At 43.2% G+C, this 16,886-nt stretch overlaps 1 protein-coding gene across 1 annotated transcript in view; it reads right to left on the bottom strand.

Annotated features, from left to right (window-relative positions):
• Positions 1–16,886, bottom strand: part of SV2B (synaptic vesicle glycoprotein 2B) — a 70,598-nt gene that overhangs the window by 23,255 nt on the left and 30,457 nt on the right. The window contains exon 2 of the mRNA XM_083412007.1: positions 15,839–16,719. Coding sequence (XP_083268133.1) covers positions 15,839–16,331 — 493 coding nt within the window. The 5' untranslated portion in view covers positions 16,332–16,719. The remainder of the gene's footprint in view (positions 1–15,838; positions 16,720–16,886) is intronic.

The raw sequence follows: 16,886 nt of genomic DNA on the forward strand, positions 1-16,886 counted from the left end.
TTTAATATTTTGTTGGAAGCCGCCCAAAGTGGCTGGGGAAACCCAGCCAGATGGGTGGGGTATAAATAAAAAATTCTTCTTCTTCTTCTTCTTCTTCTTCTTCTTCTTCTTCTTCTTCTTCTTCTTCTTCAGTGGTGTTTCAAATATACACATGATTTCACTTAAAGGCAGCCCTGTTTGGGGAAGTTTTTAATGTTTGATGTTTTATTGTGTTTTTAATATTCTATTAGGAGCTGCCCAGATGGGTGGGGTATGTATAAATAAATAAGCAAACAAGCATGCAATGCCTTGGAACGTAACCCCTGCGTAAATGGGGGATTGCCTGTACTGCACAAGCTCCATTGAACTCCCCATGGATCAGCTGTAATTCTAGCCTGATTTCTGCAGGGTGTGGGTATGCCTGGCAGCTCCCAGCAGGATTGAACTAGGGTTACCAGATGTCCCCGTTTCCCGGGGACAGTCCCCGGATTTGCGAATAAGTCCCCAGACAAACTCCATCCCTGGAATGTCCCTGGATTTCATCTAATGTCCCTGGGAAATGCAGCAGCGGCAGTCTCAGCAGCCCAGAGCAGTTGGCTCTGGCTGGCTTCAGGAGCTGCTCAGAAGTCCCCATGTGATGGTGGTGCAGGGGCTCTAAGATGCAGCTTCTAGGCTGCCTCCACCTTCCCTGACCCCAGCAACTAAGCTGTGAAGGGAGGCTACATGCCTATCGGAGCTTGCGTGCAAGCAGGAGGGGGCAGGGATCTCTCAGTTAGGCAACAGGAAGCCTCCCTTCCCAGCTGAGGGATCCCTGCCCCCTCCTGCTTGCATGCAAGTAGGAATGGGATTGGGGCTGCTCCAATGGGAAGGGAGGCATCGTGCTGCCTGAGCCTCACCACCGCCAATGCCGCTCTCAGCCCTCCTTCTTCGTCTTCCATGCCTGACCCACCGCGCACCGCCTCCCCACTAGCACTGACGAATAAACAACTCAGGGGCTGCCCAGGCTCATGGAGAAAGGCCGCCCCTCTGCCTCCAACATTGCTGCAGCATCAACACCCCGAACGTTTTTTAATTGATTGATTGATTGATTGTGTCCTGAGATTCATTGAAAAAAATCTAGTAACCCTAGACTGAACTCCCTGCATACCTGCTGATTTGCAGTGGGTGGGATGGGACAACCTTGTTTTCTTCATCATTCATACATTCCAGCCAGTTTCCAGCAGAATCTCGCTGGTGCACCAGAACGGAACAGGAATGAACAACCTGTGCACCAGGTAATGCGTGGGGTGGAGGTGAGGAGTTCAATCATGTTTCCTGCAGCCACATTGCTACCCGCTCCACATCTGATGTTTCCTGATGCATCATGGGCCAAATGGGGAGGCCTGAGGGTCAAGTCTGGCTGGATGTGTTGCCCACCCTTACTCTGCATCAAATGCTGGCTTTGGAACGAATTCAGTTCTCCTGACTAGTCAAAAATTCAAACCCGAAACGCTTTGCTAAATTAAAAAGCAATGCAGCACAACAATAATAATATATAAGAGAAACAGTGGATGATTTCATAACAAAAGCCTTTAAAGCTCATGGTAATCAGACCTTGGAGGAATCCATAAATACTGTAATTTCTCCTAATAAGAATGTAAGCAAATCCCTTCATAGTGAATCACACAGTATTTAAGCTTTTCAGGATATTGGCAGCAAGCCAGCTGCAGTTCCCTTTCATTTATTCATTATTCCACTTTTTTTCCAAGGGGATTGTTAGTCAATGGATTGATCATGCATGCAACTATAGACGACACACAAGCAAACACATCCATTACAGAGTGTATTCTGCAATGAGATCTTGAAACTCAATTCACAGCTGGTTTGTAAGTTGTATGCATAAAAGGGTCCTGATCACTGTATGGATTATTGGACCCTGGGGATGGGCAATTGGCAACCCTCAAGCTAAATTCAGCCCTTGGAGAGATGCCATCTGCCACTTGTCCCTCTCCCTATTGAAGTGGCCAGCCGTCATTGTTGTTTGGTGCTTCTTGAATGTCTTTTTGAGACAGGGGTGGGCAGAAGTCAGGTTGGGATGTCCTAGTAGAAGTCTGCAAGATTTTCAACAAACTGGCTTCCAACACCAGTTGTTTAGCAACAGTAACATCAAAGGGGCTTTCTTCCTGGGACTGTTGGCTCAGCAGTTAGCACATTAGACTCTTAACCTCAAGGTCATGGCTTCGAGACCCACATTGGGCAAAAGATTCCTGCATTTCAAGGACTTGGCCTACATGACCCTCAGGATCCCTTCCAACTCTTCAGTTCTATGATTCTATGATTGCCCCACAAGCTAGGCAGCTAAAATGATAAAAGATAGCCAGGAGAGGCCTTTCTCTGTGACCTCAGTTCTGTTCTAGTAGACAATGCAGAGCTTAAGAACATAAGCCTGCTGGGTCAGTACAATGGGTCAGCATCCTGTTTTCACAGTGGCCAACCGGATGCATGTGGGAAGTCCACAAGCCACATTGATGGATCAGTGGTCTAACTTGGTCTGAGATTCATGGGGGATGAAGCTATCAAAGGCTACTAGCCACCAGAGCTGTGTTCTCTCCTCGTTTTCAGAAGCAGCGTGCCTCTCATTATCAGCTGCTTGGAATTGCATGGGGATAACTCAGGTTTGGGTCCTACTTGCAGGCTTCCCATTCAGGCATCTGGTTGGCCACTGTGAAAACAGGGTGCTAGATTAGATGGGCCTTTGCTCTGATCCAGCAGCCAGGCTCTTCTCATGTTTATGTGCCAAAACTCCATCCCTCAACCTCTGCCCCAACCCCTCTCCAATACAGGGATAGTGGCCCACTGGTCAGGGCTGTTATAATGTTTACTGGGTGGGTGGGGACACTGGTGTCCTCCAGATGTTGAACTCCAGATGCCATAGTCCCAGACAATTAACCATCCTGGCTGGGACTGATGGGAGTTGGGGTCCAACAACCTCTGGAAGTCCAGAGGTTTGTCTCCCTTGGTTTGTTGCAGTTTGCTTTGTGTGATGCCTCTGGCTTTCCCCCTACACACACAACATGAAACTAAACCAAAGTTTGCAAATTCATCCCTTGTTACTCATCCTTTCCCCTCCTTCTTCTCCCTCCCCTACTGTTGAAAAATAAAATGTAAGTACCTTGGGGCAGAGACAAGCACCTATTGCTTGTCCTACTCTGTCAAACACTGTCAACAGTGAACTGCCGTGCACATATAATTATGTGAAGCACCTTTTTCAGTTAAGACAGCTGCTGGGAGCTGTTGCCCAAAGTATCTGGAGGGCACCAGACTGGGGAAGAGCTGTACAGAAGCATCACCTGATGCCATCAAGGAAGTTCATGCATTCTGCCTGAGTTCACGCTCTTGCTCCCAGATTAAAAACTGAACGGCCAGGCTGGATAAATTGCTTTCTGCAGAGAAAATCCAACTTCCCAGCTGTTCATCCTAAGCTCCTTAAAAACGGAAGAACACACAAACGTATCTGATCCAGTGAGCCAACCCATCCATTTTGCTTTTAACAAAAGAACACGTTCTCATTCGAACACTAATGTGCTTCCCTGGCAGTCTATGTGGATACTGTCCAAGGTTGTTGTCAGGGAATAATCTAGGGAGCCTGGGTTTTTTGTGCAATCTCCAGCCCCTTCCCCTACTTGTGGGCTTCCCACAGCCACTTGGTGATTATAGGATGCATGAATAGATGGGTCTTTGGTTTGATCCAGCATGGCTCTTCTTATGTTCTTGAAGTCCCAGTTCAAGTCCTGACACCTCCAAATAGGGCGGCAGAGGTCACTGTCTGAAACCCCGGAAAGCCCCTGTCCCTGGGAGGGTTATCAACATCTGGTGCTCTCCAGATGTTGGGCTTCCAACTGCCATCAGCTCTAGCCAGCATGGCTAATGCTAAGGGATGCTTGGAACTGGTGTGCTACAACATCCGGCTAGCTCCATGTTGGCTATTCCTAGTTGGACCAGCGGTCCAATTCAGTGGACGTATGTTTCTAAAAGGAGGGTGGTTCTTCTATGATTCAGCACATGCTTCTCATGCAGAAAGGGAAGGGGTAGTTGTCCTCTTGTCCTGTTTATTGGTTTCCCAAATGCATCTGGATAGTTAAATGGGCCTTTGGTCTGATCTGCCAATGCTTTTCTAATGATCTCAGAGGTCAGCAACTGGAAAGTCTTCAGCTTCACATGGTCCCCTGAGTGACCCTATTTGGCACTCTGATCTCACTGTGCTCTTATTGCTTTTCCTGGTAGACATGCACGTGGATGGAGAAGAAAACCTTCCTTCCTCTCACTAACATCCCTTGGTCTCCTCTCATCCCCTTTCTCATTTACATCATGAGCATGATGGATACATTTCAAAACAAGCTGGCCTCCCTCACATTACACACATTTTTGCATGAACACCAGGACTTCCTAGAGCAAGGTTTCCCAAACATGGGTCTCCAACTGTTCTTATCATCCCTGACCTGGTCCTGCTAGCTGGGGATGAAAGAGCAGAAGACCCAAGTTTGGGAAACTCTGCTTTAGAGGTATCTATATTTGGGGGGTAGGGGCTGGGGGCCCCTTTGCCTCAAAAGCATGGGGCCAAAGAGTGTATCTGAGTGCAGCATGCCTCCAGCAGCTGGCTCCTTTTCCTCCTCCTTCTGCCATGGAGGGGAAGGAGGGTCGGAACACCCTCTTGCTGGTGGTAGCACCAAGAGAAGGTGGAAGAGGAGCTGCAGGCTATTGAGCCATGTGGCTTCTGCATTTGGCTCTGCCCCAAGCTCCTCCGGATGTCCTGACCTCATGCGTGTGACGTCGGGACATCAGTATGTCACAAACACGAGAAGAACAAGATAAAAATGAATACATGCAAACATACATAGGCCCCAGCACACTGACTATCAGCTCTACAAATAGATTTGGGTTAGTTATATGCCCTTGAGGCCAGCAACCGAAGTTCAGGACCCATTTTGTTATTTATTCAAAATCCTGCCATATATATACTTTGTATCGACATTGAGCAGTTATGAAAAAACTCCCTAGCCAGGCATAGCCTAAAGCACTTGCGTCATTTGAAATTTCAAGGTGGGTGGGAACAGAACAGGGCAGATTTCTGGAGGAATGTTATTTCTACAATCCAAGTTTTCTCCCCCACTCATGCTGTGTGGCACATTGAAATGACTAATTATTCTAACTAAGCATAGGTTCGTTCTTCGTCATTTTATTCTGTGCAAGAAGCCTGGATGGGGGGAGGGCAGCTGCCTCTTGCAAAATGCAGGGGAACTTCTTCCAAACTGGCTGAGAACAGCATCTATGCTTAAACCAGCCACTTAAGTCACTTGAAATCCAATATAAATTAATAGGGATGGGCTATCCTGAATCAGCTGTTGCCTGCTCTGTTTTTTTCCAGCACTGCTATGCTGAAAATCCCTCCTCCAGCCCTCCCACCTTCCCCAACTATTTTTCATCAATTAATGGAACAGGAAATGGCAATCAAACATTATCAAAGGTGAAGAGAAAAAAATGGTGAAATTCTCAATGGTGGGGTTTGATGTTTCATGGTATTTATCTTACATTTGAAGTGGCCAAATGGTGTTTGTGAATGTCCTTTCTTTATCCTGCAACTCATCTCATAAGACCATAAGAAGAACCTGTTGGATCAAGCCAATGGCCCCTCTAATCCAGTATCCTGTTCTCACAGTGGCCAACTAGATGCCCTAATGGGAAACTCACAAGCAGGACCCAAGCACAAGTACACCTTCTGTGGCTTCCAGCAACTAGTATTCAGAATTATTATCATGTCCAACCATGGAGGCAGAGCATAGTGGCCTTAACCTCCATCAATTTGTCCAATCCTCTTGTAAAGCCATCCAAGCCAGTGGCCATTGCTGCCTTCTATGGGAGTGAATTCCATAGTTTAACTATGTGTTGTGTGAATAAATATGTCCTTTTACCTGTCCTGAATCTCCCAACATTCAGCTTCCTTGGATGAGATCTAGCCTTATGAGGGAGGGAGATGATAGATAGATATAGATAGATGATAGATAGATAGATAGATAGATAGATTAGATAGATAGATAGATAGATAGATAGATAGATAGATGATAGATAGATAGATGATAGATAGATAGATGATAGATAGATAGATAGATAGATGATAGATAGATGATAGATGATAGATAGATAGATGATAGATAGATAGATAGATAGATAGATGATAGATAGATGATAGATAGATGATAGATTGATAGATATAGATGATAGATAGATAGAGATGATAGATGATAGAGAGATAGAGAGATACTTTCTCCATGCCGTGCCTAATTTGATAAACTTCTACCGTGTCGCCTATCCTTTGCATTTCCTTTAAACTAAAAAGTAGATATAGATAGATGATAGATAGATAGATATAGATAGATAGATAGATAGATAGATGATAGATAGATAGATGATAGATAGATAGATAGATAGATAGATGATAGATAGATAGATAGAGATGATAGATGATTGATAGATAGATAGATAGATAGATAGATGATAGATAGATAGATAGATAGATGATAGATGATAGATAGAAAGATAGATAGAAAGATAGATTAGAGATAGATAGATAGATAGATAGATAGATAGATGATAGATAGATAGATAAATAGATAGATGATAGATAGATAGATAGATAGATAGATGATAGATAGATATAGATAGATGATAGATAGATGATAGATAGAAAGATAGATTAGATAGATAGATGGTAGATAGATAGATGATAGATAGATAGATGATAGATAGATAGATAGATAGATAGATAGATGATAGATAGATGATAGATGATAGATAGATAGATGATAGATAGATAGATAGATAGATAGATGATAGATAGATGATAGATAGATGATAGATTGATAGATATAGATGATAGATAGATAGAGATGATAGATGATAGAGAGATAGAGAGATACTTTCTCCATGCCGTGCCTAATTTGATAAACTTCTACCGTGTCGCCTATCCTTTGCATTTCCTTTAAACTAAAAAGTAGATATAGATAGATGATAGATAGATAGATATAGATAGATAGATAGATAGATAGATAGATGATAGATAGATAGATAGATGATAGATAGATAGATAGATAGATGATAGATAGATAGATAGAGATGATAGATGATAGATAGAAAGATAGATAGAAAGATAGATTAGAGATAGATAGATAGATAGATAGATAGATAGATAGATGATAGATAGATATAGATAGATGATAGATAGATGATAGATAGAAAGATAGATTAGAGATAGATAGATAGATGATAGATAGATAGATAAATAGATAGATGATAGATGATAGATAGATAGATAGATAGATAGATAGATAGATAGATAGATAGATGATAGATAGATATAGATAGATGATAGATAGATGATAGATAGAAAGATAGATTAGATAGATAGATGGTAGATAGATAGATGATAGATAGATAGATGATAGATAGATAGATGATAGATAGATGATAGATTGATAGATTGATAGATTGATAGATATAGATGATAGATAGAGATGATAGATGATAGAGAGATAGAGAGATACTTTCTCCATGCCGTGCCTAATTTGATAAACTTCTACCGTGTCGCCTATCCTTTGCATTTCCTTTAAACTAAAAAGTCCGATATTTTGCAACCTTTCCTCATAGGGGAGTGGCTCCATCCCCTTCATCATTTTGGTTGACTTTTTCTGAATCTTGTCCTCGTCTACAAGATCCTTTATAAGGTGAGGTGACCAGACTACAGGAATTCCTTTCCTAATGATCTCTCTAGTGCTCTACACTCTGAAGCCTTCCCACATCCTTGCCTCCCCTGAAATCCCCCTTGCACTCAGCAGGCCTTTCTTGTAAAATGTGGAGCCTGCCACAGTGCCATTGACAGCTATTCATTGCTGTTTTGAGTAGTCTTTAATCATTATTTCTTAAGAAATCAATTTGGAAAGATTTTAATTTTTAAGAGGTAAAACTACAGACTTAAAAACAAAACCAGTGAGTACACTGGTCTCAGGAGCTCAGGAGCCACCCTTCCTGGCTTTTTGCTCTTCCAACAAACTTCAGGGGAAGTCTATTTAGATAAGGTACTGCCTACTTCCCTGGTGGGCCTACAGAAGACTTCAGTTGGCTGTGCAGCCCTGCAGACATGACATCTCTTGTATCTGCCTTAGCAGGGCCCCTTGGAGCTGTCCAAGGTCCTGAAAGTTCTCTGCTTGACTGGGACTCCTGACTGCAACCAATTCAATCCTCATACCTCCACAGGTCTGGGCACTCCCTCACTTTCTGCCTGCCCTAGAAGAGGCCATGTCTGCACCACAGGACCTCCTCACTATCTCAGCACTGCTCTGCTCATGCATTTCGTTGTTTTTATTTCATTTTGAGGGTTTTTAATAAATATATATTTATAATTTTCAGATTTATACATTTCAATAATTTTACAGTCATTTTAATATTTCAAAACTTGGCTTCCTTCCCCCTCTTTCTACAGTTCCTTAAATTTATTTTTAATATCTTCTGCATATCCAGATTAACTTAGTTTGTTCATTTATTCATCTACTTTAAATATATACTCTTACGAAACGGCAGGTTATTACAATAATCCTGCCAATGTTCTTATCTGTTTACAATTTATCTGTAAATATTCAATAAACCATTTCCATTATTTTATAAAAAGTTTGTTATCTTGATTTCTTATTTTTCCAGTAAGTTTTGCCACTTCTGCATCTTCCATAAGTTTTTGTATCCATTCTTCCTTTGCTGGGACTTTTACTTCTTTACATTTTGGGGCAAGTAACATTCCTGCCGCTGTAGTAGCATACATGAATAAGTTTCTATACAGTTTAGGTAGTTCTGTCCCTATAACTCCCAAAAGAATTCTTTTGGGAATCATTTTGGTTTTTACAAATTTGTATACCGCCCTTCATTCAAAGATCCCAGAGAGGTTCACAGTATAAAAATAGAAAATAAAAACACAAAATACATAATAAAAAACAAAAACACAACAAACCCATACCACCCCACAAACACATTTAAAAGGGCATAGAATTTTAATCAGCACAAGGCCTGGTTGGAGAGAAATGTTTCCGTCTGGCACCTGAAGATAATGAAGGTGCCAGACAAGCCTCCCTGAGGAGAGCATTTCACAAATGGGGAGCCACTGCTGAAAAGGCCTATTCTCTTTTTGTCATGCTCTGGACCTCTCATGGAGGAGGCACCCAAAGAAGGGCCTCAGATGGTGATTGTAAGGTCCAGGTTGCTTCGTATGGGAAGAGGGGGTCCTTTGAGGTATTGCAAGCCTAAGGCATTTAAGGCTTCATAGGTCAAAACCAGCAATTTGAATCGGGCCCTGAAACTACAGTGGTACGTCGGGTTAAGAACTTAATTCATTCTGGAGGTCTGTTCTTAACCTATAACTGTTCTTAATCTAAGGTACCACTTTAGATAATGGGGCCTCCCGCTGCCACCGCATCGATTTCTGTCCTCATCCTGAAGCAAAGTTATTAACCCAAGGTATTACTATTTCTGGGTTAGCGGAGTCTGCAACCTGAAGCGTCTGTAACTCAAGGTACCACTGTAATTTGCAGCCAGCGCAGGATCAGTGTAATCTGCTCAAACTGTCTTGCCCCAGTGAGAATCCTGGCTGCCAAATTCTTCACCAGGCTGAAGTTTCTGAACCATCTTCAGAGGCAGCCTCACATATAACACTTAACTTTAGGCTACCCTGTGCAGACAGAGGGCCACCAGCCAAAGGTGATGGAAGGCACTGCACACCACTGCGGCTACCTGAACCTCAAGCGACAGCAAAGGATCCAGAAGTACACTGAAGCTACACAGCTGCTCCTTCAGAGGAGGTGTAACCCAATCAAGAGCAGGCGACCTCCCATCTATCTGGTTTAGGGAACAACCCACTAAAAGTGCCTCAAGTCTTATCCCGATTGAGCTTCAGTTTGTTAACTCTCATCCAGACCATTACCAAGGGAAGACATCCATTGCCCCACCTGGAAAAGCAAAGCTATGTGTCATCCTATGCCCTTTTAAAATGTGTTTTTTTGGGGGCGGGGCTATAGGGATATTGTTTTTATTTTTATTATGTATTTTGTGGTTTTTATATCTTGATTTTATTCAGTGAACTGCCCTGAGACCCCCAGGTATGGGACAGTATATAAATTCAAATAATAATAATAATAATAATAACAACAACCAACATATTTCTGACAACATATTCCAAAACTCTAGATAACCCCCTCGGTGGTTTCATGTAGATGTTAAACAGCATGGGGAATAAAATTGAACCTTGAGGAACCCCACATTGAAGGCTCTGCTGGGCCAAAGAGCACTCCCCTCTTGTTCATTTCAAGTTGGTAAGCAAAAAATAAACCCTTTTTAAAAAATGTAAGACTAGCATTGGGTTGATTAGACTGCGACTTTGCATACACTTGAGCTTCAATGTAAGTATTACTGTCTTTACCCTGTGTGTTTCCCTCTGATTTCACTACTTTCACTCCACACACACAATGCATAAACCTGCTGGCTCAGAATAATACTTTGTGCCTCTGATTCTGACCTAGTCCACAAAACCTTATGTCATAATGAAATCTGTTCGTCTTTAAGGTGCCACAACACTCTGTTTCTCAGGCAGAACACGGAAAGTGGCACCAACTTCTGGTAGAACACTCTGCTGGTTTGCAGTAGACCAGAGACGGTTTCTTATTCCTTATTATTTAACAATAGCAATGAAACAACTTTCCACAGAATACTGAAACAAAGAAAACTCCAGGAGTGGACTTGGGCAGGAAAAGGCCATAAGTTCAGTTCAGTTCTGATGTCAAAAAACCCCCCAAATACCTGGGCTCAGAATGTGTTCAGGGACACAGCGGTCTTTCATTTTAACTCTCTGGTTTTTGTACCTGACTTTGGAGTTCTGGTAAAAACATAAAGTAGGTCTGACAAATCTGAAGTCTGTGCCCTAATCAGCTGACCTAACAATGGTTTCTAGTCTTCTCTACAAAGCTCTTCTCCACCTCCACCACCACCTCTCTCTCTCTCTCTCTCTCTCTCTCTCTCTCTATCTCTATCTCTATCTCTATCTCTCTCTCTCTTTTCATTTTCTCCACTGCCTCTGTTCAGCCTTGGATGGAGATTCTTTTTCATACTCACAGCCTGATCAGTGCAATCCTGCCAGGGCCACACATAAAACAATGCTGGGCAGACTGTTCTCTTAGCATTGGGCCGAAGGAGACAGTGACATCTGGCAGATTGGAACACAAATAATCCCAGCTGGGACAAGCAAGCTGGGCTGAATCGCCCCTGCCAGGTGCGGAAATATCCAACTGATTTATGAGACTCTGAAAGGGAGAGCATAAAAATGGAAAGGCCTTGGATTCACTAGCATTTCTTTGTTTGAATAAACAGAGCTGGATGCAAACTTAAAGACCTGCTGCAACCTAGGTAAAAGAAGAAAATGAAGTAGTGCAACCTGAAATCATATGTTTGTGGTTCAAGGTGCAATTCAGGGGGGGGGGCGTTCAATTTACTTTGAATTTAAAGGCAACTGACCTAATTCACACTTTCCAAAACAATACAAGAAATGAAACACAGTCACCATATGGTCCACCTTTCAAAATTCACACTTTTCTGAATTTTGCACTACACTTCTCCAACCTTGCAACTTTTACAAAAATGCATATATTAGGGGAAGGCATGCACTGGGGAAAAATAGTGAAAGTAACTTTCGAAAGTGTTATATTTGGGGAAACTGCTTGCCAAAAAAAAATGTGTGTAAATGACTCAAAACTGAATACAGAAATGTATTTATCAGGGAGAAAATGCACTAAAATGCAGACCAATTTTCATTTACAAATTGCTACAGGAACTGTTTTGGGGGAAGCCATGGCTGTTTAAAGTGGCATGATGCTGCTTCAGCTGTATAGTGCAGATGTGGTAAGATAGAAAGATATAGAGGGATATCCAACAAAATTATGCTCATAGTAGACCTACTGAAATTTATGGACCCAAGTCCACTTATTTCAATGGGTCTATTCTATGACTTAGTTGGAAACACACACAAATACACACACACACACACACACAAATACACACACACACACACACACAACACAAACACACACACACACACACCTCTATCTATCTATCTATCTATCTATCATCTATCATCTATCATCTATCATCTATCTATCATCTATCATATATCATCTATCTATGTATATCTATTGTTACTTTTAATGGTAGCAATTACATTGTGATGGTAAATCATCTCCATCAGTAAAGGATTGATTAAGATGTTGTCTAAAAATAAATGGATCCCTTTAGTTATACTTGCTTCTGATTTTTTACAGAAGACCTTTTCTAACATTCCATTGTTCCTTCTTCTAACAAAGATCCATTGCAGTCAGCTCTTTCCCTCTTCTCTCCCCACACTTACAGCCCATCTTAAGTTACTCACTTTGTCTTTCTTCTCAGGTCTGGGCAAAGAGAGGCCTTTCTCATGCATTAACATGAGGACAAAGCCAGAAGGCTGACTCCTCTCCAGCTGGAACAGAACCAGTCCTGCCTCCTAATCAAAAATATGGCTTGAAAGGGGGCCAGTGCAGAGTATTATACCAAATGAACTCCTGGGTGTGAAAAAGAGGTAAGGAATAAGAAGCCATGCACGTCTAGCACTGAGATGCAACAGTCATTCAAACACAGTAATGGAGAAAGGGTGCAAAGTGATCTTAAGGTATGGAGATTGAGTAACGGAGAGAAACTAAAATGGACAGATTTGACTATCTCTTGCTACAACGGGCGAGGGAATCCAAAATCCACTGTAAGGCAATACCGAAGACTCTTTGACGTTGGGGGTGGGAAATCAAGATGCAGAAGCTTTTGTTGTTGTTTAGTCATTTAGTCATGTCCGACTCTTCGTGACCCCATGGACCAGAGCACGCCAGGCCCTCCTGTCTTTCACTGCCTCCCGCAGTTTGGTCAAACTCCTGGGTGGCATTTGTGGGCATACTTCCAGAGGGACAAAGCACTTCACCCACTGTCCACAGTGGGTGGAATCCAAAGGTTGGTGCTTGCATGAGGCAAAGTGAAGCAATTTGACTCAGGCGGCAGCCCCTGTCCCCACAGACAGATGACCATCCAAGGAAGGAGATTCCACCACCAATCCTTACACTGCTCGGCTCAGAGATGGTGGCCTTTGCCACCCAGTGGGCTTCTGACTGTAGTGGAATTCAAACCAGGAACTTCCCAGCTCACTCACTCTCAGCCACTGTGCTATACCAGGCTCTTGGGAAAGCCATGCAGAACTAATCATGTTCGTTCCTGCAATGATCCAGTCAAATGGTTTGTTGTTGTTGTTGTTGTTGTTTAGTCATTTAGTCGTGTTCGACTCTTCGTGACCCCATGGACCAGAGCACGCCAGGGACTCCTGTCTTCCACTGCCTCCCACAGTTTGGTCAAACTCATGCTGGTAGCTTCAAGAACACTGTCCCACCATCTCTTCCTCTGTCGTCCCCTTCTCCTTGCACCCTCCATCTTTCCCAACATCAGGGTCTTTTTCAGGGAGTCTTCTCTTCTCATGAGGTGGCCAAAGTATTGGAGCCTCAGCTTCATGATCTGTCCTTCCAGTGAGCACTCAGGGCTGCAGAAGCTATATATATGCATTTTGCAGGGTTGGGCCTTGGCTGTGGCAGCCTCTCCTCTCCCTTGCCTGTTCTCCAGCAGCCACTGTGAGCTGCCCAAGGGAGGAAGCTGGCAGCGGCAGCCATGGAGAGGCAACAGGGGAGCTCATTCACAGTCACCACTGCCACCCCTGCCACTTAGGACAAGCACTGGCTCATCCACCTCCCTGGTGGCAATGGCACTGGTGGGGGAAACAGGGACATTCTGGGATCAGATCAGAAGCCATGGTGGCTTTTGTAATTCTGGGATTGACCCTACAAAACAGGGACACTTTGAGGGTATGGATCATAGCCATCATGGCCGAATCCTCGTGGAGACAGAGACCTGGGCCAGATGGTTCCCCGTTTCATCTGATCAAGCAAGGCTCTTCTTTTCTTTTTTTAAAAAAATGTTTTTTAAAATGTTGATTAGTTTGTGGAACAGCATCTTCAAACTACAAACATTATTTGAACTCATCGAACTTGCCATGTTTGGAAATTGGAAGAGGGAAGATGGGGCAAACCTATTTTCACACATTACTAAATATTTAATATTTTGCCATGGAGAAAAAGATCTGCAGTTTGGACCTGTGTGCCATGAAAAAATGCAAAATGTTCACTGTGAGATATGCAGTTTCTCTCCCCCCCACCCCCGCCCCCAGGAGAGAGTGAGAAGGAGTGGAGAAAATCTATTTATAATATCAGGCCATCTGCTTTCTTGTTTAGTCAACTCCCTGGTGTGTTTGTGTACGTCTTGTTGGCATGATGGACAATCTAGCATATACATTGTGCGGATTGTTGGAAGCGCAAGAGCAGGGATCATTAGGTGTGTGACTTAAGGGTTAATTCTCTTACTGTTAAAGTCAGCTAGCCAAGAGGAGGATGGGTGAAAGTGTTCCTTAGCAACCAGAAAGAATGGGAAGATCTTCACACTGAGGTAGCACACACCCCATTGGCTATATAGTTCTGAGGGAGATTTTCCTATGTGTGTTTGGCTGAATGTCTTCTTGCTATGTGCAAGGCTTGAACTAAGAAGTTTCCACACACACTCACATACCTCTCTCTATCCTCCATCCAGGCAACTAGCAAGCATTCTCAGAGTTCAAGGATACATTTCACCCTGGCAAAAACACTCAAGGAGTGTGCAGAGCATGGCCTGAAGAGAGGGGTGGTGGCCTGGAAATATTTCCCAAGGGCCAGTTAGCCTGGCCCCTCTTCTGTTTTACTTGGTTAGCTGCTGGGATCGAGCTGAATACCTGTTGATTCCTGTCATATGTGTCACACCAGATTTCCCAAACAGAGTTCTGTCCCCACATTCATAATCATATGTAGAATTTGGCTTAATGAACCAGCCCAACCTGCCTGAAACTTTTCAAATACATTATCAACAATCAACCTTACAACAACTTACATTTTTTTCATAGATAATCACTTCAGGATGTTTCGTGGAAAGGAAGGAAGGAAGGAAGGTTAATTAAAGCAGGGTGGGTAACCTTTGACCCACAGGCTTAAGTTGGTCTGACCAGCATCCTCAATTGGCCTGCAAGGCCATTTCAGCCAAGCCACACCTTATCCTGATATATGTATATACATATACAAGTGCTGCACAATAGTTGGGTTCCATTCGTGAGAAGAAACACTCCATTTTTATAAAAAGCATTTTCCCCCTTCCTAAGGAGGAGGTTTATATTCAAAGCACTCCCTCCAGCACTTTGAATGTAAATTCCTTTTTCTGCAAAGACTTCAAAGAGGCCCCCTTTAATTGACCACCAGCTGATTACTGGTAACAGTGGGGTTCTTTGAAATGCACTCCCATGCATCTTCCAAAGAGGTTGTGATATAGCAATGTCTTCTGAACTTTGGCAGGTGTAATTATGGTACCATATGATTGACATGAGGGCGACCCACCCGCTGTCAAAGTTGGCCTGTTACAAGTAGGGAGAGAGAAACATCTGCCCTCTCCCACCACCCCACCCAAATTTTATCTGTAAGGAGAATTTTTTTGAGGAAACCACCAAGAGAATGTTCATTCAGCTTTGACTCCTAGTGGGTCTGCACCCTACTGGGAGCTGGAGGACATTAAGAATCAAATAGAGGGTGCTATTCCAAGCAGTTTCAAATTATCCTACAGCTAGCCTCTTGGCATATGCCTGAAGAGAAGAGGGACTTACCTAGCATTCCTTTGTTGGAGCGTGACAAGCACATATCCTTCTCAGCGCTGGGTAGAACGAAGCCAACCACAAAGACCTCCACCCCATCTGCCATCAGTGCCAAGCCGAGGACAGTAAACAGCATCCATTGGAAGCGTCCATGACCGCATTCCTCAATGATGTTTTCGTACTGGTGGGCCAGCTGCTCCTCATCCTCCATCTTCTCCGCCATGAGGTCGGCATGGTCTCTGAACTCATCAGCCACCTCTGGGGCTTTCTTCTTCTTCTGCTTCTTGAGGTCATCTGGGTGAGGGATGCCCTGGTACTCTCCTTCATAGACTTCATCATCTTCATCGTGCCCTTCGGTAGCATCACTTTGAGCATCTTCCTCTTGAGCAGGCTCCTCCCCACTTTGATAATATCCATCATTGGGAGCATAACCTCCATAGCCGCCATCTTGGTACCGGTAATCATCGGAAACTTGGTTCACTTTGTTTCTTTGGCCATCATCCATTTTGAGTCTATATGTCAAGATATATTTAGCACAGTGTGTGGTTTTTATACTCTAATGTACTATACGCTATTTCTTTTTTAAGTTGTCCAATTTGTGCTGTTAGCTACACAATCATAGCTTCTCCTTTGGAGACTGTCTTGATGTGCAATAAAAATGCCACGATTCTGAGAAAGCTCTCTGCTGGCGTTGTTGTTAATTAGGAACGGTATCCTCCCAGAGAACCATTGTATAGTACTTTTAAAAATCTCAACGCTGCCTTATCATCTGTTTTACTTCTCTCAGCTATCAAGAGATATGGAAGGGATCAGCAATTTGGTATGACCAGGTACCGGTGGAGTTTGGGAGGTTGCTGACTTTGCTGATTCATTCTGCCATGGAAGGTCAAGCCCTGGGGAAGAAAAAGAAAACAACAATGACTTGAAAATGCAAGGAAAGGTCTCAGCAAAAGGCAGGCTGCATCTGATGGCAAGCTTGTTTTTAATTGCAGAGGCACATAAAGGAACACAATATTATGGCACACAGACATAAAGGTGCATTTATCTTATTGGTAGAGAC

This window comes from Podarcis tiliguerta (genome assembly GCF_965153285.1).
Source record: "Podarcis tiliguerta genome assembly, chromosome: 14".
In the NCBI taxonomy this organism is placed as follows: domain Eukaryota; kingdom Metazoa; phylum Chordata; class Lepidosauria; order Squamata; family Lacertidae; genus Podarcis; species Podarcis tiliguerta.